This window comes from Enoplosus armatus, chromosome 11 (assembly GCF_043641665.1).
Source record: "Enoplosus armatus isolate fEnoArm2 chromosome 11, fEnoArm2.hap1, whole genome shotgun sequence".
NCBI lineage: Eukaryota > Metazoa > Chordata > Actinopteri > Centrarchiformes > Enoplosidae > Enoplosus > Enoplosus armatus.
This window is the reverse complement of record NC_092190.1, coordinates 16,160,224-16,183,688: the sequence shown is the minus strand read 5'-3', so window position 1 is coordinate 16,183,688 and position 23,465 is coordinate 16,160,224. Positions and strand designations below refer to the sequence as shown.

Genomic DNA, 23,465 nt, shown 5'->3' with positions numbered 1-23,465 from the left:
GAAGGAGAAGGAGGCATAATGTCAGTTGGGAGGAGAGGAGGTTTCTCCATATTCTGGGCTAAATAAAGGTCACCGTTGGATAGCCAGTTGGACAGAAAGACAAGACAGTGAGACGCGATTTTCTGGAAGGATTAGCAAAGGGAAAAAAAACAAAGATTTAAGGACATATTCAGCTAATCTAACTGGAATAAACGATGTTAAGTCAACGGTTTACCGCCTGGTCAGGTGAGTGGTGTTAACGTTAAAACGATCAACTTCATAAAGACTTTGTGGAGCGTTAACGGTAACGTCCGTTCTTGGACACGGCTTAGCTAGTTAGCTCTTTTAACGTTTAATTTAACGTTACACAGTTTAACGTTAAGTGAAATGGCATGTCGTTGTTTAATTTAAACTAACCTGTGATGAACGAGTACCCAGCAGTGTATAAAACCCCTTGTTTCCCGGCTCCTTTCTACCTGGTTACTTAACGTGTGTTATTGTTTTGGTACCTTATCGTTTCACATCACTTGCATTCGTCTAACTTGTTATCAAGACGGGAATCTGAGCTGAAACAGCAGCGCTAACGTTACTAGTTCCCGTTGATAAGCGGTATAAAACAGAGGGAACCAGGGTTCACCAAAATAAGCGGTGCCGCAGCAGGAACAAAATGAGGAATATATGCTCCTAAATGTGCGTGTCATCACCAAAATATGTGGCCGATAAGAGGTGAACAAGGCGCAGAGAGGACGGTTAACGTTAGTTCACTAATTCTCACAACGAGGCTTCCAGATAGACCTGTTTACCGTAAAACATTAATGTACAGTTCATTTGGCCTCAGCTGCTGTGCCAGTGTTGATTTAAATCACTGTAGTTTGTCTCCAGTGGTTCTCAGGAGTGTCTTGCATATCTGTGTAGAATTGTGCTTAAAACTCTGGCAGGATTACAGTTTTAGGGCTGATTTTGCATCAGTAGGGGAAATGACCAACATGTGTTTTTCTTACTGTCAGGTGATTTAAGGGGCAGTTGGTGAAGTCTCCTGCCTTGGTTACCTAGAGCATCAGTGGCTCTGAAAGGGGTATGGCCCCAGCCCTGACCAAAATCCTGAAAGATGGCCATGGGATCCACCTATCCTCACCTCCTGCTTCTGTCAGAATGGACTCAGATGGGAGAGCCATGCACAGCACTGAGCTGGAGTCTCAGATGAGATCGACAGATGATGGTGACCTCCAGAAGATGTGGCTGAACCTGTCCTCGTTTCCCTCTCTGGACTCATGCCTCCCCGTGAGCCCCCTGGACTTCCCTGCCAACCCCGTACTTTCCCCATGTCTGCAGGCGTCTGCCAGTCAGTGTGAGACGGTGCTCCTCCCCAGCCCCGCTTCCCTCCTCAGCCTCCTTTGCTTCAACAAAGGCCTTAGAGATTCTCATCAGGTGGCCTGCGTCTTTCCAGGTGTACCAGACATGTTTTTAGTCCCTGTCCCTGAGCACAATAGCCAAGAGGCTTGCCTGCTGCATGGACACATGGCTGCTCCTGAATGTGGGCCAGATGGTGGTGATGTGCATCACTCCTCTCTTACCCTTACCAGTGTTCCTCCTTCATATTCCCATGGGGAGATAAAGTACCAGGGCTACACTCCCTTCTTTGCACCTGCACCTACATTGACACAGCAGAAAATGGCTGGATTGGGCTCTCCTCCTCCAACTTCAGTGCAGCCTTGCAGTGGCAGGGTGAACTCTGACCAGCTGGCATCCACAGCTGTGCTGGAGGAGGCTGTGAAGGAGCAGCTCTCCAGGCAGGCAGGGCTGCACAGCCGAGCTCAGAGGCTGCAGAGGAGACTGCAAGCCCTGTTAGGAGAGCATGCTCTGCTACACTGCAACCAGCAGCTGGAGGGGCTGAACAAGCACTGTCAACATGGAGGTGTGTCTCTAGACACCCTGGACTCCATACATCCTGGTATACTACCTCCGCAAGTGGGCTTTAAACCCCATTTTTCTTGGCTAGAGTCGTCCACAGCTTCATCGTCGCTCACAGAGCTCAGCGAGTTCAGCCGCTCCAGCCAGGCGGTGCTGAGAGGCCTGCAGGAGACTTTGGACTCTGAGGCCACAGCCAGCAGCAGCTCAGACGAGGAGCAAGAGGAGGATAAGAGTCCTGGCAAAACCAAGACTTCACCTGGGTGAGTATCGAGCGAGTGGAAGTGGTTTATATGAAGCTGCATGTGTACTAAGGTACCAACAGACTGACTAACATTGCCATATGCTTCTTTGGGTAACAGAGTTATGTGACTCAAAAGAAAACCATAATTCGCTGCTCATTATTAGAAAATATAGAACTCTTATTTTATATATAACACATTATATATTATTATTATATATTATCATATTATTATATAAACATGATGTGAAGCCATTAACTGATTTGTTAATGACTGTAAACAACAGATTTGGTTACAAACTTTGGGAACTTTGTGTATTTTTTAAGCGCTACAGTGCGCATGTGGCTGTCACAGCTAAATAAACAAGCTACAAAGGAGAGACTTTAGAAGTCCCCTGAACCACGTGTTTGGCCTATCAAGTTGTCATTTCACACAGCGACAAATATGGAGTTAGCAGCCAGTGTTGAAGAAAACAATAAGAAACCATTTCACAAACATCACTGCATTCTCACTGCCAAACAACAACACAGTTTGTTGTGCTTTTCTGGGATTTGGTTGCCAGAGCCCAGCTGTGGCTCATGCTGGAACCATTGACCTTGTTTTAACTAGTTCAAAAGAGGTACAAATATGGTGTCAATTGGAGAGAATGAGCTTATTTATGTGAGATTACAAGAAGGGGGGGGGGGGGGCATTAAATCATGCACATCTACAAATGGCAAAGATGACACAAGGAATCCAAGACTTATTACTTATAAGTAAGTTTTGGAAAGTCAGACGCATATTTTACTTGGCCCTCTGCAAAGTTTACAGCAAGGCTGTCATAAGTGCAGGTTTTGTCCTCCCAGCTGTGGAGGGTGTGATGACATTTTTTAGCCATGCACACACACTTTCTCTTTCCGTGCTGCAGTCATAACACGTTGAACCGACTAGCCAGCTCTCTCTACCCACAGGCAAGGAAATAAACACAGACATGCCAGCTGGCCTGTAACATGCCAGCCATTCTGTGCCGTCGTGCTCTTCCTCCTTCTAGTGAAAAATACTTTGGAAGTGTGTGTGTGTGGTTTGGGTGGGCGGTGCTGTTGTACTTGTGTCCTTGTGCTTAAAGGGAGCCCCAGATGAGGATATGTAAATCTGGTATGATTGTTTTGACACCTTGCAAAGCAGTGTTTTTTGTGGTGCTAACAAGCCAAAAGAAGGTATGGACTCTCAGAAAAATCGTGCACATTCCACACAAAAATGATAAAATTATCATGAGAATTCTACATAAATAGTTTTCCAGCTTATGCAGTATCTTTGCATTGTTCTGCATTGTGGCAGACGTCCACAAATACTTATGTTCATGGGAAACACTGTAGTATTAAATACAGGGAAGAAGAGCAATTTGGCTAAAATTGAGCTATGTGAAACCCCTGACAAGCAACTCCAAAAAAAAAAGATACCTGTCCATGTAATGCTTATCATTTCATTTACTTTACAGAAATACAACCAAAACTAGGTACTTGGAAATTAGATTCTTTTGAGAGAGTTTTGTGCTGAGCCAGAACTGTTGTTCTGCTATTCTTCCAGCTGTGTAAACTGTCAGTTTAAATCTTTTTAGCACCATGTTACCAACCTCATGTTACCAGGTTAACGCACATCCTAGTCAGCTATGTGGGGAGTCAGTGTTGGCACAGGAGAGGTAACGCCCTGGTCTTGGCTTTAGTCCAATTAGACCTTTCTTTTTGGACTCAAGTCCTGTCTGGTTTACATTTACTTCTTCCGTTAGATATAGTTCTTCAACCCTGTGGTTCCTGAATCACTGCAATAAACAGGAGCCATTTACTAAACCGTGCATGTTTATTAGCACTGACAGGAATGACAAAGGGTGTTTTATATGTGTCTTTTTATTTGGCCAGCTTCAGTCATTTTGGTGTCAGCTTGCCTTTTGTAGGAGTCTGTTGAACAATGCTCTGTGCTTCGTCAGTAACCCCTCCCCCCTGGGGAGTTTTTATGGCTGATTCCTCCTTGAAGAGGATATCTGCTTGCTGGAGAAGCAACAGATCGTTGCCCCTGTTAAGAAAATGTGGAAATAGTTAGCGTTTAACGTTCTATCAGTCCTTCACACCTCCAGCTGTTGCTCATTTTCAGTTTTCAGTATGGCCGTCATTTTTAATATACTGTGTGGGAGTATTTGTGAAAGGCTACGTGTTTTGAAAGTTTCAGTGAAGGACACACCCAAAAGCTCCATTACCTCTGCAAGAGCCAAGAAACACTATTCAGATTGGAGAATTTGTAAACCCAGACCTACTTGCTGTGGCTGGCCCTTTATTCAACTAGGATTTGGCTGTGGAAACTTTCATGCTGTGGAGGGTAGCCAGTGGGTTGCTAGACCCCACATTTTACTCAGTAATGTTAATATCGTCGTGGAAAATATGTACCGGTATGTGAATATGCAGTTTGTGAACTTGCACACTAACAGGTATAAAGCAGCCTTTCCTCTCCTGTGCTCTCCTCCTTACTCGCCTACTGCTTGGCAAATATTCCAGGAATTTTCTCATTATACAGTTGGAAAGAGCTGCAGGGCAGCCAGGTCTGGTCATTGTCTCTGGAGGAAAGAGAGAGCCTACTGCTTAACAAAACAGATATTAGCTCAGGGTTGAGTGAAACTCATAAACTCAAGGTTCTCCTTGATATCGACCACATGATCCTGGCTGTAATTGTCACCAGGCAAACAATATTTTGGGTATTTGACGTAACAGGCCAATATTTGAATCACTGCCTCCGTAATACCACAGGATCTTGTCAAATAGTCTGTGTTTAGCTGCTTTCTGACTGGCCTAACCTTTCTCTGTCCTGCATCAGTGTTTGAAGTGGGAGAGTCCCTCCCTGTCCTAGCCAAGGTCCAAGAGCACTGCCATAGCAACTATTACCCTGCTGAGGCCAGCCACAAATCAACAGTGTTTTATTCTGTGGCCTAGATAAGCCCCCCACCCCACATGCTGTTAGGATACTAAACAATTTACATACTACATGGCAACATGACTGTGTAAAATAGGTCATAAGATGACAATGTGTGAATTGACAAATGGTTCCGTCTGTCAGTACACTTTGTGTCTTTCAGTCTCTGTACTCCACCCTGTTTTGTGTTGCTTGTGTTACTCTCTGTGGACACATGTTTTCCTGTCGATGATTCTCATATGATGACCTCTTCATGCACTCCCAGTGGTCGATTTTTTAATGGCCATACTTGATTTTATGACCAAATTCCGAAGCATTTAGAAGGATCTTCTTGTGCAGTCGTATCAGTATCACAATCCTACTACATGGGTCTTACTGTCCTCCTCTGTCATCCATCTCCCTGCCCCCCCCTGCCAGCAGTGGCAGCTGCGAGAGGCCATGGCTGGAAGAGAGAGCAGAGCTGGGCAGCAGATGGAGCTGGTTGCAGCTGCGTTTAGCCGAGCTGGAGGGGAGGATACAACAACTGGTGGAGCTCCACAAGCACATCCGCTCTACCAGAGTAAGACCAAAGTCCTCTGTGACCACCTCAATAATGGGCAGCTGACATAATGTATCAACTGGCAGCCATAGAGGGCATTTATGAAGGGCTTTTAGTCAGGCAAAGATGAGAATGTGTAGGGTCAGCCAACTTTTGCTTTGTGACTGTAACAAATGAATAGCACTTTAGCACGTTAGCTACTATAGTAGTCACATTTTAAAGCTGCATTAAGCAATGAAACCAACTTTCATGGACTGCTAGTGCTATGAAAAGTTATATGATTATGAACATGTACTGTCATATATGTATCAATAGATTACTCTCGCGTTTTTTCTGTCAATATGGTCTTGTTAGGTACAATGCATGGCATAATGCACAATTGAAAACCTGAAAATATGGTGTCTCCTTACCTTTAAGTAATAATCCTTGTAAAAAAATAAATCTTTGAAATGTCCAAATTCATTGCAAGTATCCAAAAGTAGTCAATTTATTTTAAGTTTAGGCGGACCAACCCCCAAAAGGGAGTTGAGTGTTAAAAGGTGTGTTTGTGTGTGTGTGTGTGTGTAAGGGTGGTGTGGTGCTTGCAGAGTCCCAGCCAGTGACAGACAGACAAATTCAGCATACCCTGCTGAGAGAAATGGCAGGGTTGTCCTGCACAGCCTCGGATGCTGACACTGAACCCTGCAGCCCCACGCGCCTTCTGCACAACATAGAGAGACAGGTAGGAGGGAGGAACTAGTACGCACACACACACACACACACACACACACACACACACACACACACACACACACACACACCTATAATATTGGATGTGTAAGTCAAGGGGAATAGTCCCAGTGCCAGGTTGAGAAGATTAAACTAATTAATTAAGGCATGCATGCTGTTTGACCTGTGTGTTATTATGCTAAATTAGAGACTGCAGATGGAATGCATGAATTCCTGCTGCTTTCTGAAGCCTACAAGTATTAAATCAACTCAGAGGAAAAGACATTATTCATCCCTCCAGCTGTAGAGGGTGAGATGATGCTAAGAATTAACGCAGTGCAGACTGTCTAAATGGCATTAAACGTACTTAGATGTGCATTTGAATCTGTTCTAGTTTTAAGACAAGACAACATTTTATATAAATTCAAAAATTACAATAAAGCATTTATATTGTGATTTCAGGGAGGAGTGTGTGAACCCATCCCCTAACTAAAACCCTTTTGCATTAAGACATGGTCTCAGTAGGCAGATACTTGTGTACAATTTCAGGCGGTGGGCACATTTGAGCCACATCGAGCTCTGCAGTGAAGCAACTGAATGAATCTTAGATCATCAATAAAATTGTCAATCCTCATAACAACAAAAGCAGAAAAATAAGGCCCAGGTTAAGAATAACTAGAATAATCCTTTAGTGCTGCACCAGGCACCATGGTAGCAGGAACAGCAGAGAGGTGCCTGAATAAAATTATCATCTCATTTTAGAATCCTGTGCTGGTACTGTGATCCTTTCAAACGTCACACAGCACACTCATCTTTCTTACTACATTTTGATTTGTCACTTGTGAAAAGCATTACATAGATGATGTCTTCATTGCAGAGTGCTCAGCTGAGCCAGATTGTCAACAGTCTGATGCCTCCTCTCAGCTTTTCACCGCTATCTAAACAACCATACCCCTGGAAAGGCAAAAGAGCCTTCACAAGGTAGAAACACACACACACACACACACACACACACACACACACACACACACACACACACACACACACACGTCTAACACTGTACCTATCTGAGCATAGCACTGCAAGATTTTGTCACACCTACAATCATATATTCTTCACCTTTCATGAGTTGAAATGAAACACTAAGTCAGTTTTCAGTTGTTTAATGTTGAGCTCAGTAGTTTTCACAGGCATTTATGGGGGCCAGTCACTTTGTAATGTAACCCCCGTGAAACAGCCTGGTCAGCCCCCACCATCTGGCCTGACTTGAATCATCCCTTCATGTCTTTCCTTCCTGCTGCCTTTTAGCTCTCTCTGTCTGGCTGTGAAGATAAAAGCCACATGATAAAAAAAGAAATACATTCTGCTTGTTTATGCATGTAACAAGGGGGTTCTAAGTAGGTATTGTTTGTTTCTGGTTGTTATTTGTCAAGATCTAAGAGCAACAACACATTTTTAAAAACTTGTACTTGTGATCTCATATCATGACATTTCCATGACCTCATCTGATCTTCTCCCTGCAGTGGTCAGAAAGGAGATGATGTTTTTGTGCCGGGGAGCTCTAAGAGAAGGAGACTAGGGACCAGGAGGCTCTTCAAAGCTCACGCGTCATGTATGTGTGCCCGGACCCGACCCCTGGTCACCTACCACAAGCCCAAACTGTTCACTTTCAACACCTACAACCCCAACAGGCCACAGGTATGCCACATGCAGCCTCATGTGTTTCCCAATCTGTTCATCTGAACCATTTACATACACAACTGTCAAAGCACACGTTTTCATCTTCAAAGGTGACAATGTGGGTAGATAATAACGCAATAATATCTCAAGAATAAATAATTAGAACAATGGAAGTCCTTGAAGATGCGATGTCTTTATTTCTGGGATTATTTGCTCTTTCATTTGCAATGCGTCCATTTAGTATTATTATTTATTTACTTCTCAATTCTCACTATATTCTTAATCTTATCTTAATCCCGCTCTGTGTGTCTGAAACAAATCAATTTCCCCACAGGGATACATTAGTGTCTGTTCATTAGTGCCGCCTGTGTCCCTGCGCAGTGTAAGCAGGTGTAGATCATGGATGGATGCGAGAGCATTTGCAGTTTTTCCCGTCTCTATTCTGAGGACAAGACAGTAATGAAGTAAAAGACAGTAATGAAGACGACAGCAGCACTATGCTGGATATTATTTACTGTATTGCTGCCCAAATTTACATCATTACAATGCACCACTTATAAATCCCGATTGTAGAATCATTTAGGGTTTTATAATAAAAGTTGAAAAGCTGTTGAAAGTGTGTCAATGTGAAGAAGTTGTAAATTCATTAATTGATTTAATTAAAAGTGTTCACATATTCACGTTGAAGCAGTTGCTCTTAGTCAGGCTGCAGTGGTGGAATTCTGTATCACTAAAATAGTTCTTCAAATTAAACGGGAATTAATGTTTAAAGCCGGACACCTGCCTTTAATTAAACAATAATATCTATTGGATTTGCTTCAAATAAATAAGTGCATGTGATTATTTTCAAGCTCTAGCCTTTATTTAACCAGGGGACATTGCATAGTGCTGCTATTCTAGCATAGAGCCCTGTAGCTATTATAATAAGAAGCCACCACCATTGTGATATTGCCTGATGACAAAGACAGCCTTTTAACAACTTAAGTACTTCAATCAGCATGCTCAAGCAGAGAGCAGCTTCCTTAAACCTTTATGAGTCATACTCCAACAAAGCTCCAGGAGAAAGCCAAGTTAATACTGTAATTAAAGAAACTCTATTGACCGTTTAGTGTAATGTGAAAAATAACTTTCTCTTGTTCTCTCTTTCTTGTGCTTCAGGACTCGGAGAAGTCCACGTCTACCCTCTCCTCTTCTCTCTCATCATCTTCCTGTTTGTGTTGTTCATCGTGTGATCCTGTAGCCCTGTGCTCTGATCCTGACTGCAGCTCCAGTAGGGCCCTGTCCTCCAGGACCCCCAGCTCCACACCTCACCCTGTGTTGTCTTTTTCATTTGGTAGGAGAGGCATTAACATTGCCACATAACATAGACATAATTTAAAACATTTAGGAAGACGAGTAAAAGTTTTTTCTTTTGAAAGAAATTTGTAATGTTGATTCATCGTCTGTTTTCTGAAAGGCGTAGTTCACAACAGTGTTTCTTGGCTTCATATTTGACATGGTAGCCCTACTCTTAGGTGCAACACATACCTGCCATGTTGGCGTCTGTAGCACATCAGACGTGCCACACAGAAGTATTAGTGTTAGCTGGGATGTGCCATTACAGGGAGCAAATGTTATCAAATTGCTGCTTTTCAGGAGCGTTGATGCACGTTGACAATTAGGAAGCAGAACAGTGATATGTTTGGCATCAAGATGCTGCCAGTGTGTGAGCTAGCAATGAAAACAACGGATGTGGGTGCTTTGATGCACGTCATACATGCCGTTAAATGCATGCTTGCATTTATAGATGCGCTGAGTAATTGATCATAAACGTTTTTAGATTGCTGAATTGTATCATCTTCTTCTAGACACTCCACTGTCCCATCACTTAAAGAGGGCCCTCTCCAGAGAAGAATGGTCCCAAAGGCCTTTGGTTATCAATGTCGAACCATCCAGTCCAGCACACTACAAGAGACGCAGCTCCACTCCACTACACAACAGTAAGATCCTGCGCTTTACCAGTATTGATTACAAACCCTGTTCTGTTCATCGGTCCGCTCCTCTCTTGCATTCTGCTCAGTCTTTTGCTCTACATGTGCTTCACTTTGTACTGCTGAGTTTCAAAACTCTTGTAGCACCTTACTGATATATGTTCAGGTGCTGCTTGTGAGGAGTGACTGTAGCTCGCTTTGTTGACGTCATAGCCAACTGATAAGTAACAGTAAGTAAGATGACAGGAAGGCCGAGGTGCTATTTAAAAGACTGCACCTGCATTCCTGTTGTTGTTATTCATGTAACAGACAGGAGCCTTGCTGGCTTTTGATCCACTTCTCTTTGCTGTGATGGAGCCTGCAATGAAGTATGTCTTTTAAGTCGATGGTAATTTCATGTTAATGCAAAGTCAACACTACTTGCTGCAGCTTCACAGTAGAAACCTTTCAAAGGCGCCTTTTATTAGAATTACTGTAGCTACATTACTGGTGGAGCTTATCCAAATTTGATAAGGCATGGCACGGAATAATGTGAACAAAGTTATTGTCAACATATCATTTGTGAAAAAATATAATATTAGTTTTATTAACGAAACATTAACATTTTAATTATTAAGATGAAAATTATGTTTTTAGTTTACATTGTTTCTAAGTAATACTTTATGAACAATTATAATAAACTGACACTTCATCTTGTTTATTTGTTTGTATAATCTGGTTGTATGCAGTGAAAGGAAACAATATCCCTGTGTCCAAGTCGACTGCTGCTTGTCATCTCCCTGTGTACCATCATAAGTGATTCCTAGCATGTTAGATACCCCACGGGGCCTGTGTGAGGCTTCCAGCTGAGCAATAGATGGAAACGGAATTTGGTATTTCACCAATGTCAGTATGTGTCTTTGTATATTATTCTGAAGCTAATGAATGAACGTCTACCTCTGCACTCACATGCCTCTGGCAGCTGTCGCTTCAGGGCTTTAAGTGGCCCTTGCTCACATGGTTGTCCACAATGCAGACTGATGATCCAAAATAACCAGTGATTTTAGAATTTGCCCCGTTTATCCAGGGAAGGTTGACTAAACATACAAAGGTGAGGTGAAAAAAAGAGACAAGACGTGATGTAGTAGAAGTAGCCCGAGAGTAGAAGAGTAGATACAAAGGGGGCAGATTGGAAATTGATGAAGACGTCACTCACCCACCACTCAGTCGATTTCCTGTCAGCTTGAATGATCTTATTCTCCTTTGTCAATAGCAGAAAAAAAAGACAGTTTGCCAAGTAAACGTCACTTAGAATAATAGGCTGGCACATTGCAGCAAACCTCTTATCATAGCTAAAATAGAATGAGGTTACGTAAACAGTCAAAGCAAGCAGGAGATGGAAATATGGGCAAATGACATGGACAATAATGACTTATGACGTACTGAATTAATAGTTAGCTATGGTATCTGTTTGTACAGTGTAAGAATAGAGAGCACAGGCACTATAACACAATTGATGTACTGTATTATTGATATACAAGGTGGATCCCAGGCATCAGTCCATTAATTCCTCATTACTTCCTCATTAATTCCTTCATTACCTCTGCCTCTCTCCTGCTTTTCTCCTAATGAAACCTGTTTGAAACTGGCAGCTGTTTCCAGCCATCATTGAACATAACAACAGTAGCATTAAGGCTGAGATAAGTGTGTGTGCACGAGTAAATGCGGCAAGGTAAAACAAAAATAAATCTAATCAAGGCCTTAAAAACAAGGTGACGCAAAGTGTCTTTTTTCTCCTTGTTATCCAAAAAGAAAACATTTTTACATTTGGTTGGCAAGTTATCTGCACTGTGGTTACCGTAAATAAAGCTGAGCAAGGAACATAAAACCAGGAGGCAAGTCGCCTGCCAAAATAATGGGACAAATGGTTAAGGATTAGCTTTTGTACACTTTAGCCAAAGCGTAAAATCCTAGAGGAACTGAAGGGTAGATTGGAATAAAAGTAAATTCCTGTGGTGTATTAACTCTAACTATTAAGTTTGTGTGTGTGTGTGTGTGTGTGTGTGTGTGTGTGTGTGTGTGTGTGTGTGTGTGTGTGTGTGTGTGTGTGTGTGTGTGTGTGTGTGTGTGTGTGTGTGTGTGTGTTAGGTCACAAATACAAGCAGCATACAAGGCATCATAAAAGCAGAGTTATGGGTCTGTCACCAATCAGGGTGTCAGGCTCTGCTCAGAGTCAACACAGGAAAGCCAATCAGAGGAAAAGGAAGAGAAGATGCATCCACAGGCTGATAAAAGGTGTGTGTGTGTGCAAGTGTATGTTCACCTTGTATTCCAGGTTGACAGTGAATTAGTCTGTGATTAAGTTATATTCAATTTATCAGAAATAGATCTAAATAAAAATAAATATCTGATTAGAGCATCAATATTCTACTATTAAAATAAGTCATACATATAAATAACCCGTTTTTAATATTAAAGGTCTTGTTTATGATGTAGTATCTGTTACAGCTAAACACTAGTTTGGGGTGTGTGTGTGTGTGTGTATGTATGTGTGTTATACCCAGATGAGGAAGATGTCCTGTACCAGCTCCATGACCCAGAGGACAGTTCAGATGAAGTGCTGGAGGAGAGCTATGCACATGTTTCACGGAAGCAGGTCTCACAGGTAACACACACACACACACACACACGCACACATTTTTTTTATAACCTCTCATCATTCTTTTGGTGAGGTAAGGACTGAAATGTCCTCCCTTTCCAAACATCCAGAGACAAATTACAGTGGTAGACAGAAACCTCTAACTTGAAAGTGCACGTCTCACACTTGGGACCACAGGGTTTGGTTGTGGACTGAACTGAAAGAGCATCACACACAGACGTTCATATGAGTTAAATGTGAAAAAGCTCGTCAGCCTACAGAAAGCCTTTATCACGACAACCTGGTGATGTAGAATGACTCTGAATGTGTGAACACCTCTGAATCATTGGTGTGAAGCTGTTGCCATGTTTCCTTTCAGGGTTTTGTTCGCAAACGCCCAGGAGAGAGTGTGTACAACATCAACAATATTGTCATCCCCATGTCACTGGCTAAAGTGGAAAAGCTGCAGTACAAAGACATCCTGACACCCAGGTATGGAACAAAACTCCCTCTAAAGGAGTTGCGTAGAATTCATGACTGGTCAGACTAACAGCACGAGGAATTTTATACATTTTATGCACAAATAATGCTTGATTTATTTTGTCTTGTGAGTAATTTTCAGGTTGTTGAAAGCACATCTGATACATCATGATATGGCTGTAATTAAAGCTTTACTTAATAGAAAGAAGCTGTTCACACTGTCCACCATCAGTCTGTCACTTCAAAAAGTTTGTCTTTCTTTGCAGTTGGCGGGTGGTTGACGCCTCATCTCTGATGGACAGGGAGGAGGAGGGGCAGGTAGAGTCTCATCAATTTGGACATGAGCTCTTTATTTTGATTTGTGAAGAAAACCGTCATCTTTAATCCTCTGTGTGTGTGTGTGTGTGTGTGTTTCAGGTGGAGGATCTCATTGATGACATCTTTGCCCACAGACACCTCGCCTTAGAGCAGAGAGAGAAATTGCGCTGGCCATCTTTGGGAAAGAGAAAATGCTGCAGGCGTCCTAAAAGGTGGAAACACATACACACACAGGCTCACTAATACAGTGTTGAAAACTTTCATTTGAATACTGTCCCATCAGGAGGCACCAAAATCTAAGGTGAACTACATGGGGTGAACAGTGGGTTGGGGAGGATAACTTGAAATTGTCAAACATCAGAAATGTCGGCCAGTGTTTGTAATATTTCATGCTTTTATCAGAAGATGATAACGAAGAGGTGCATTTGACAGTTGGATTCAATCCTAAACTCACTGTCCGTGCTGACTGTGCAGTGCAACTATTGCAGACTTGGGTTTGTTTTTCTCTGAACGTGTAAATATAGCCCGCGTGAAAGTGGAATGCTGAGTAATTTCCCAGCTAAATTTCATGTTGTTTGTTGTTTGTTTTTTCACTCCAGATCTGGCAGCAGGTTATCAGGCAGTGGCGGCGGGATGTGCACATCAGGAGAGGAGAGCTCTGTGGAGTTGAGTTGTGCTCAGCTGGATACTGATGAACAGCAAAGCTCAGTGGAGTGGCTGGTAAGATCAAAAGCACCGCGGCTGAAACCCCAAATCCCCCAAACAAACTCTGAATATCAGAGTGTGATGATCCAGGCGCCGTAGGAGGGAACTCGCGCTGAGTCATACACAGCTATTTTCTATTGGCTATGATATTATGATGCCATCAAGCCACAGCTTTTCCCTTCTGTCTCCAACATAGCAGCCACATGACACATGGTAATTTTATGCACACAATTAAAAAAATGGATAAAGCAATTACCGATGCAAATCAGAATAACGTATTACAGGATTTTGTGTAAGGATGAAATGTGTCTTTTTTAATTAAATTTAGAGTATTCTTCTTAAATTACACGAGCATACTGTGAACCCTGAACTTGACCAAGATAATTTTGCTGTCTTACTTTGGTAAATGTTTTCACACTGATCCCAAACTGGTGGTTTGTGAAATGGGTTTTGCACTCCTGGATGTCCACCATTAAAATTAAATAATAATGAGTCAGAGTGGGTCAAGGATCCTGGTACCCCATTTCTTCCTGTGACATGAAAATGATAAAAAGGCCCAGAGAGGTAAAATGAGTTGACTAAAGAGACAATTTGCTTTTTCTTTCCTTCTATAAAAATGACTATAAAGTCACTATAAAGAGGATATTAGTATATGTTGCTAAAAAGGCTATTTTCTGTAACATTCCAGTCAAAGATAAGGCTTTGTTATTTGTGCTTCAGAACAGGGAGATAGCATAGAGTGGTAAAAATGCGTTGCACACTAATCAATACTCTTTCCCAGTCATATTGTGTGAATTATAAAGCCTAGATGGATCCTTGAGAGCCTACACAGATACTTGTCTCCACTCTCCTCCAGCTGATGATTGCAGGGCTCTGTGCCACTCTGCTTTGATTGGAGAAGGAATGAGTTGCTACTAAACCAGACTGTCCTAATCAACCTTCTCCACACCACAAATATCCCCCACTTCACTGCTTGGCACTTGTTATGCACTCCAGCACCCATACAAACCCTGATTAAAGCACGACCTTTGATTTTTTAAACAGGCATCAGAGCCATGCACACCTATGATACAGCCTTCAAAGTCTAAAATCAATGAAGGGACTGATATGGGACGAGCAATTGTCAGGATTTTGGACATTATTTCACAATTTTATGTGTAGCTTATGAAATTTTAAGCAAATGTTAAGCTCAGCAAATAATTGATTTATAAATAAATGTGTTACATTCTCATTCTTGTGTCCATAGAATGTGATATATATATATAGTACATACTGAAATCTAAAACATGCCACCTTGTCAAATATGTACAGAACTTGAAGATTTGCTCAATTACATGACATGCCCTCTGTCCTCCGGCAGCCTCAGACACCCTGGGAGCCACGAGTGTTTCCATTGGATGAGGGTGAGGAAGAAGCCCTGCTCTCTGATTACTTAGAGAAAGTCCCATCGGGGTGGTCAGAGTGTAGCTCTGCCTCCTCCACATCAAAGAACTCCAACTCCCATCTCTCCCCAGCTCAGTCCTCTGGTGCTACACTGCTGTCTGGTGGACAAAGCAAGAGCAGAACACCCAATGGCAGCTGAAGGAGCAGTGCCTTACTTTTTACATGTAAGCTGGGAAATGCAATGAATTGAAGTGAATGAAGTTTAATAGTATGTTCATATGTGGTGCTTACAAATGCTGCAGTGCAAGATTGTTTGTGCCTGCCAGAGCTTTATGCAGAATGTTTTTGATACTTAGTTTGTTCTTAACAAATTCTTAATTTGTTCATTAATTTGGCAGTTTGGAGTTCTAATAAATCATTTATTTTTCTTTTATAAGTAATTAGCAGTAAGGCATTTATTAATAAGGCAATTCAGTTCAGTTCACAAGTCAGTTTAGTAAATAATTTTGTTTGTCAGTCACTCAATAATTTATTTAAGTCATTCATTTCATCTGTGCATTCATTCACCTGTCAAATAAGTTATTCATAGCACAAATGATTTATTAATTTGTTAATGGATCTCTGGTTTCATTTTTCACAACATACATTTATTCATTGATTGAGTTATTAACAAAGGTTAAGAAAGGCACAATTGATTCATGAAGAGTCATTTAAGAAGTTAAGTCAGTAAGAAAGACTGGAAGGTCAGCGGATCTCAATCTAACATTGAGTCAATTAATTTTAATTAAATTAAATGAATTAATAATTGTATTATTTCTTCTCCAGATGTCCTCCTGCCTGGCATCATGAGGAGAAAACATGCCCTGGGAACCTCAATTGGGATACTCAATACATTCCACGAGAACAGTGATTTGATGTTATTTGCTTAATACTTTGAAGCAAAAGTGTTTATTTAGTGAGTACTGTAATATGTGTCACAATAGTTTAAACTGACTACTGTAGCTTCTGCTACACTTTCAGGTTTTAATGTAAAAGAGGTACTGTATGTAAAAAAAAATATATATACCAGCACAAATCCACTGTAGGATCAGGTTTGTACACTGTTTGTAGTTTTCACATGCTATTTATTTTTGCAGTTGTCTTAAAAAGTCTTTATAGAAAGACTTTACTACATACATATATTTATGTAACTTCTGCTTGATTTTCGTGTTCTTTTTGATTCTGTTGTCATTTTGCTGTATATTTTTTATGAAAAAAGAAAAGTTATTAGTAAACATTAACATTGGTAAACCAACTTTAGTGGTGGATGTCATACTTTGCCAGCTGTTACATTTTCTTTGTCCTTGTTGCAGGTCTTGACTCCTACTGTTGTGTTAAAGCACCTGCATGAAGGGGATGGGATCACTGGATAGCACGAACCAGGATCACAGTACAGGGAATTTCAAATTGGGGATAAAAAACAAGAGATATAAAAAAAAATAAAACATCATCAGGTTTCTATGCTACATCTCTCAGTCTGTGAAAGCTGAATGTATAGAAAGTTGATCATTTTAGCTTACCATAATATACTGTTTTTTCTGGGTGCCTTAAGACACCCAACAGTTCCAAAAATGGACACATTAAGTGAAGCATCTCATCAGTCAGAAGCTCTTTGGTTTTTATTTCAGTCACGTGAAAAATGTCTGCAACTTCAGCCAAGTGTGCTAAACTAAGATGTCATTGATATGAGCTAATACTGGAAGGACAAGCTAATGTGAGGTCATTTCAGTGATTTGGATGATTTACATTTATGGAGGTCACTGTTTTTTAGGGCTGTAGTCCCTGTGAAGCAGCTCGTGCTCTGGTCCCATATGCATAACCTTCTCTTATAATATCCTTCACAGCTACCAGGAGGCCTAATGGGCAGATGGTGGTCAAGGTCATCCTTTTCATCTATGTGTATGTGTGTCAGTTGCCGTATACCAGGGATGAGAGACTGGGGGCCCAGAATTAGAAACTCAATCAAATGAATTTACAGATAGTAATTATCTGATTCCAGGTTAGGGGTGAATAGGATTTGGCTGTTTATCGAGTTTTCCATTTCCATCGCTTCAGATGTCTGCTGAGGCAAATCTGTATTTGAATTCTTTCTTATTAAATGTATTCTTGGAAAACAGTATCATGAAACTGCTAACAATCCAACATATATGAACATGTGGATTCTTCCCCATCCTTCTTCTGTAGGACTCTGATACAAAAAGCTGGGAACCATCAAAGTCACTTCCACTTTTGCCAGGTGCTTCTTCTCTTAGGTGCTGTCACCAAGAGGCCTTCTCATCTCTCCATGAGAGAAGGTGCCAGCAGTCTCACCTCTCCTGTAGGAGGTCCACCTTAACTCTGCTCAGCCACATCTGTCTTATCCTGAAAGCTGGCAGGCAAAATTAGCCTCTTGTGGCCACATGGGGGCCGTATTGCTCCTTAGAAGCCAGCTTCAGTTAATGTTAAAACATAATCCCTCAAACAACTTTTAATTTAACTGGAATTAACAGAATAAACTGGTGATGATTTGTTGGTAAATCAGTATTCCTTCAAATTTCCCCAACAAATGATTGTGTATATATTTTTGACACAACTACGAAGAGCAGGATTACTTCTACATAGTTGTAACTGCAGTAGTTGAACTCCAGAGGGTGCTCTGACATGTCCACAACCCAGCATTTTTATAATGTAATGAAACTATAATATAAAAATATTGTAATTTAACTGCTTGTATTAAGTATTTTACTTTAGGATACTGGGATTTTGAAATGGAAATGTATGCTTTCCCATCTGTCCATGCACAACCTACACTTCTACAATTGAAATCATCAAGAATTGGACTGTCCACTTAATATGGACATTACAGGGACTATTTCTTTGTTAGAAAGTAGTTCCAATGAAAACCAGTGAGGTCTGGATTATCCAGAGTGTTTCTGGAAAGTCAGGCTGCTGTTATTCAAAGCTTTGGGCAGCATAAACACAATCCCATTAACCTGAGGTGGCAAAAGAAAAGTCGGCAGACAATAACTTAAACGTCTGGATAAATAGGCTTCTACAAGGGGTTATCAGGGGTAATCAACGTTATTAATTTCACCTGTGAAGGGCATTTCAGTGTGTCTGCCTGCTCTCGTAAAGGGGGACCATCTCACCAAAAGTATAGTTTATCTTCAGCAACAAAAACAAACTCTAACTCTTTTTATGAAAAGAATGTCAGTAAATTAAAATCTTATTTACTTTGTTATAGCCGCTGAAATTATTTTTTACAATGCACATTTTCATAATTTTGTTTCACTGAAACGTATGTAGGTTATCATTGTTTAAATGAACGCACTCCCTTTTTGTTAATTCTGTCTGTAAATTAATCCCCAGAAAACGGGTGGAGCGCAGCACCGTAATTACCAGAGCACAGTAACAATGTAACGGTGTGACTAGTACAGTCATTACGGTAAATGCAGGCTGCGCAGCCTGTGTGTCCAACAGACCGGGAGTTGCACTGGAAGACACTGCGCCTAACAGGTAAAAATATTTTTACTTCTTTAGTTCTATAACAGCGTGATAATACAAGCAAATGTGTATGAATGGCAGTGACTGAAGAAAAGGGTTGTGATGCTGGCGGTCAGAGGCAGAGGAGTCTTTCGCCTGACAGTGAATGAGCATTTCAGCAGGCATTGAAGCTGAAATGATGAGGTGCCCCTCTCTGTGAGGATGGAGAAAGGACGCATTGTTCGTCTACAGGAGAACTGGGTCTGGGTTCTTATGAGCCTGTGCGGTCTCATCTCTGTTTCCAGCCAGGTTTAGATGAGCAGTGTTGCGGAATTAGTCTGATGAGAAATCACAGCTGAGCAACAGATCTAGGAGCCAAATCTCTGAGATAGGTAAGACTTGCTGATTGTTTTAGCTATTATTGGTCCAATTATCTAAATGCCTGTTTTGTTGACGGGTTGAAAGGATGATGTCTGCATTGTGCTACATAAAGGCTCTACCTATTGCGGTCACTGCGGGAACTTGGCTTGCTGCGGTGCCAGTGCACGGCTACCAGGCTGTAGTAAGCCTGTAATACATTATAGAAAGCTATAGCATGAGGTCACTGTGAAAAATCCTTTGAGAATAAGCCTCTATGGATATATAATGGTGGTTTATAATTTGAGCAACGCTGCCTAATGAGAAAAGAGAGGGGTGCAAACACAGGTGCTGAGTCATATTGGCTGCTTCTTCTCAGATTGATCACACAAATCAAAGCCCAGTATGTGTGCATGTTTGTTATTGTCATCATTACCGTGGTTTTATATGTAATATAAGCACATTTTTAGCATTTATACTGTTGTGCTGATTTGATTCCATTTGAAATCAATTGTGAACGCTGGTTACATTAAGACCTGGTTTCTTCATTGAACCCCTCCTTCATCATAAACACAGCAAAGCGAATGCAGCTAGGGCACCTCAGAGATCCTTTATCTCATGCTGAATGGACATTAAATGGTGAGCTTAAACATGATGGATGTCTTATACACATGAAGGCTTCAGTTCAATCTCATTTACATATAGGGGGCTGGCTATTGATTTCCCTCTGTGGTGTCCACTTTCCCACAGTGTGTGCAGATACGTGTAAATGCCTGATGCATTCAAGATGAGGCAGACCTGGAAGACCAGGCTGGTCGGTCTATCGGTTTCTATCATTTAACATGGGTCTGCCTTTTGCCTGCTGTGATTGTCAAGCACAGGAGCAGATTCAGCCGTATACTGACGTGATTCTTTGGCCATTACCTGCTTCCAGCCCGACTGTGAGGAAGGACAGACGAGAGGCTACGAGCAAACATTTGGGATTTGTGACTGTTGGCACATATAGTTTGTTGTGTGTGCCTGTTGAAACATGACCATTTATCTTCTGCTTTGTCTTCTGACATAATTTATGTGATCTACATATTATCATAGCTTTCGTTTTTCACAGCCCTTTTTCATTTAAAACAATCTATAGGTTGTTATTGGCAACCTCTGAAGTGCATTAACATTGGCATTTTGTGTTTCTAACTCTGATAGTTTTTGTGTGTGTTTATGTACACAAAAATGACTCCTTTTTAGATTTCAATATTTGATATAGAGTGACGAGGTAGTTTACCAATTGTGTTTGTGCTTGTGTTTTGGTAAGGGCTGTGAGGGGAAGTGAACCTCTGAGATGGGATGTGTAGGCCCGTCTTTACAATGACGTGCCTGTTTTCTACCAGCGATAGAAATAACCCACTGACTTACGGGTATTCTCATAGAAACTCATCTTCCTTGTTACACCAGCTGATAGTGCAGATGTCAAGGTAATGTATGGGTGGTCTATACCTGAGCTAATGAATCACTGCTTGTGTTGTGTGCGGTCGATACAGTAGAAGGTTGGATTGAAAGACTGTCAGTCTGTTATCAGAGGAAGGAATCAGAAAATGAACCAGAGCACTGAGTGGTTTTATTACAAGGCAGGGTCTTTTTCATGTTTTTTCTTTGCCACTACTGTTTGGAGCAGTACCAAATGAAAGTCAATTTGTACAATAGTGGTGTGGATGAATGCAGATGTATTTTTTTGTGTGAATAAATGACAATGTGTTTAGCATAGCCTGGGGTTGTAGTTTATATAGGAGTGGTGTGTGCCTGATAATAAAGCCCATGTTAGTGTTGGAGTTTGTCCTGGAAGTATGGATTTACACATAGAAAAACAATAATCATTTGGCAAAAAATAATTTATCAATTTATTCACAACAAGCCAAAAGATGGATTTGAAAGACAGCATTTAAAAATGTCAAAGAAGGGAAGTAGTGGGGGTTTAACTATTCTGCAGTCTCAACACTGAAAATGTCCCTTGAGTTTTAACTGGCAAGAGTGAGTGAACCTGAAAGTGGAATAGGGGTCAGAGGAATTCACTAAGGGAAAAAAAAGTCAGACAAATTCAGTGCTTTTAAAACCAATTGTTTACTTGACTGGTAACCAGTGAAGGGAGGCTAGCACTGAGGAGTTCATGGACTCTCTTCTTGGTGCTTGGAGGCAGCATTTAAGACCTCCTGCAGGGGAGACTGGCTGACTTCCACAGAAACAGAGTTCAGAGAAAATCAAGACAGACATATTAAGGCACAGAGTGCGACAGTTTCTAGATACCCACCTCAGGCAAAACATTATTGTATTAATGTTTCAGTGGACATAAGATAGAAACATCTGCTACTCAAAGCAAGTTTAGTTGTTTTTAAAAAGCTACATTCTGGGTTGGATTGAATGGGTCTTATTATTGTAGCTTTGGCCGTCACTCAGTGATGATAGAATTTTACTCTGCATTAAACTGCATTGCTGAGATATGGGAAACAAAAACATAGGAAGACACAGGTGAACACACCTTCTCTTGCTATGTCAGTTATAGTTGCCCACAGCATGGAAGAGCTAGTGGACATAGTGGACAGTCCGGGTAATAACTGTAAAGTTCACCTCCGTTTTCAGCTTCTGATAAGATTGTCTGAGATAATTAGGTTAAACTGGGGATTTGTTGTCTGACCACATGTGTTGCTTGCCCTAATGGACTCAAACTGTTGTACAATAATGCTGTGCCTGCATTTCTATCCCAGCCATTACATTTACAGTATTTTTAAATGGGCAAAATGTAAACAGGCTGTAAAAAGAAATTCCTTAAAGACTAGTAAAATATGACTACTACATTTCTTCTACAGGAAACCTTCACTGAAGTGATTGTTTTCAGTAGAGTCTGCTATCAGATTGAGCAGTCCAGGCAGAAGTGCCAGCTCAGGTAGCACTGCAGCAGGCCAGTTCTCATGTGTTGCCATGTACTGTAGGTCAGCTTTACATAAGCCCTGTGTGTCAGTGAGACAACCTAATCCTGATTCCTACAAAGATACTTAGTCAGCTGGGCACACACTCACAGAAATACACAAACAGGCAGTCCTCACTTGTCACATTCAACGATTGACGTAATGCTGTGTGTGTGTGTGTGTGTGTGTGTGAGAGAGAGAGAGAGAGAGAGAGAGAGAGAGAGAGAGAGAGAGAGAGAGAGAGAGAGAGAGAGAATGTGGGAAAGGCTCTTTGTAAGAAAGAAGAAAGACACTCGGTGGTGGCTTTGGCAGCAGCGCCAACACACTCAACCGACATGTCTGCCAGCTAGCTGCCAATCTCTATGCCTCTCCCTCTGCCTATGTAAAGTACTCCAGGTTTTTGGAAGATTAGCTTGTTCGTCAACATGCTTATGAAGTAATGAGAAGATGCTCATATAGACATCATAAAGACATTTTTGCTTGATTAGCTACAGTAAATGATTTTGATTATTGAAAGAATGTCAGTCTTGTAATTTACTGTACTGTATTTATATTATATACTGTATATCTATGTTATATTTCATTTATATTGTACCAATGCCTTACACAAAACATCTTACTGTTGCAACATGTCACCTACAATTCTTTAGATAGTTGCTATGAGTTCTAATTTTCTAGGCTTGACGAACAACAAAGTCCTTAACTTTATCACTATGGTATTTTATATACCCCATATACACTTAATATATTTAAGTAAAACAATTTCTGAGTCAAAACTAAAGTATGGCAGCCCTTGAGGGAAATCCCCCATCTCCATACAGTAGTGTTTATTTTGAGATTGGGTGAGAGAGGTGGAAAGCTGCAGATGTTCAGTACAGAAATAACTCACCAAAGGCTACAAATGACTCTCTTATCCGTTTGAGGAGTTGAATTTTTAAAGACACATGAGAATGATGTAACAATGCAATTCTTTTATTGAACATGTTCTGTTGCCGGTGTTGGATGTCACTTGTTTATTGATTTCTTAGTCATCTCGTGACTGCGGTACTGAGATCCAGGATTACCTCTCTTGTCTCTGCCCTTGAAGTTGTTGACCTCTCCTCAACAACTAGGAGGGTAAATAAAGCAAGGTGGAATACAGGGTCCATAAACAACTAGCATGTCATTGATATTGCCTGGCATTGTACATTA

General features: G+C 41.2%; 1 protein-coding gene across 1 annotated transcript; it reads left to right on the top strand.

The window, feature by feature from the left end:
- Positions 1–189: 189 nt before the first annotated feature.
- Positions 190–16,492, top strand: kansl1l (KAT8 regulatory NSL complex subunit 1-like). Its single transcript, XM_070915269.1, has 16 exons — positions 190–225; positions 987–2,150; positions 5,484–5,625; positions 6,173–6,325; positions 7,190–7,293; positions 7,836–8,010; positions 9,151–9,325; positions 9,840–9,971; positions 12,090–12,236; positions 12,506–12,606; positions 12,959–13,071; positions 13,326–13,377; positions 13,477–13,589; positions 13,977–14,097; positions 15,443–15,689; positions 16,291–16,492. The coding sequence occupies exons 2-15, from the start codon at positions 1,057–1,059 to the stop codon at positions 15,662–15,664; spliced, it is 2,844 nt and encodes a 947-aa protein (XP_070771370.1). The 5' UTR covers positions 190–225; positions 987–1,056; the 3' UTR covers positions 15,665–15,689; positions 16,291–16,492.
- The last annotated feature ends 6,973 nt before the right edge of the window (positions 16,493–23,465 follow it).

What these genes read in the sequence shown, in the direction of transcription:
- kansl1l (XM_070915269.1), top strand. Translation starts at nt 1,057, where the DNA reads ATGGCCCCAGCCCTGACCAAAATCCTGAAAGATGGCCATGGGATCCAC. An exon ending in TGTGTTGTCTTTTTCATTTG is followed by an intron (nt 9,326 to 9,839) that starts GTAGGAGAGGCA and finishes ATCTTCTTCTAG; the next exon opens with ACACTCCACTGTCCCATCAC. An exon ending in CACGGAAGCAGGTCTCACAG is followed by an intron (nt 12,607 to 12,958) that starts GTAACACACACA and finishes GTTTCCTTTCAG; the next exon opens with GGTTTTGTTCGCAAACGCCC.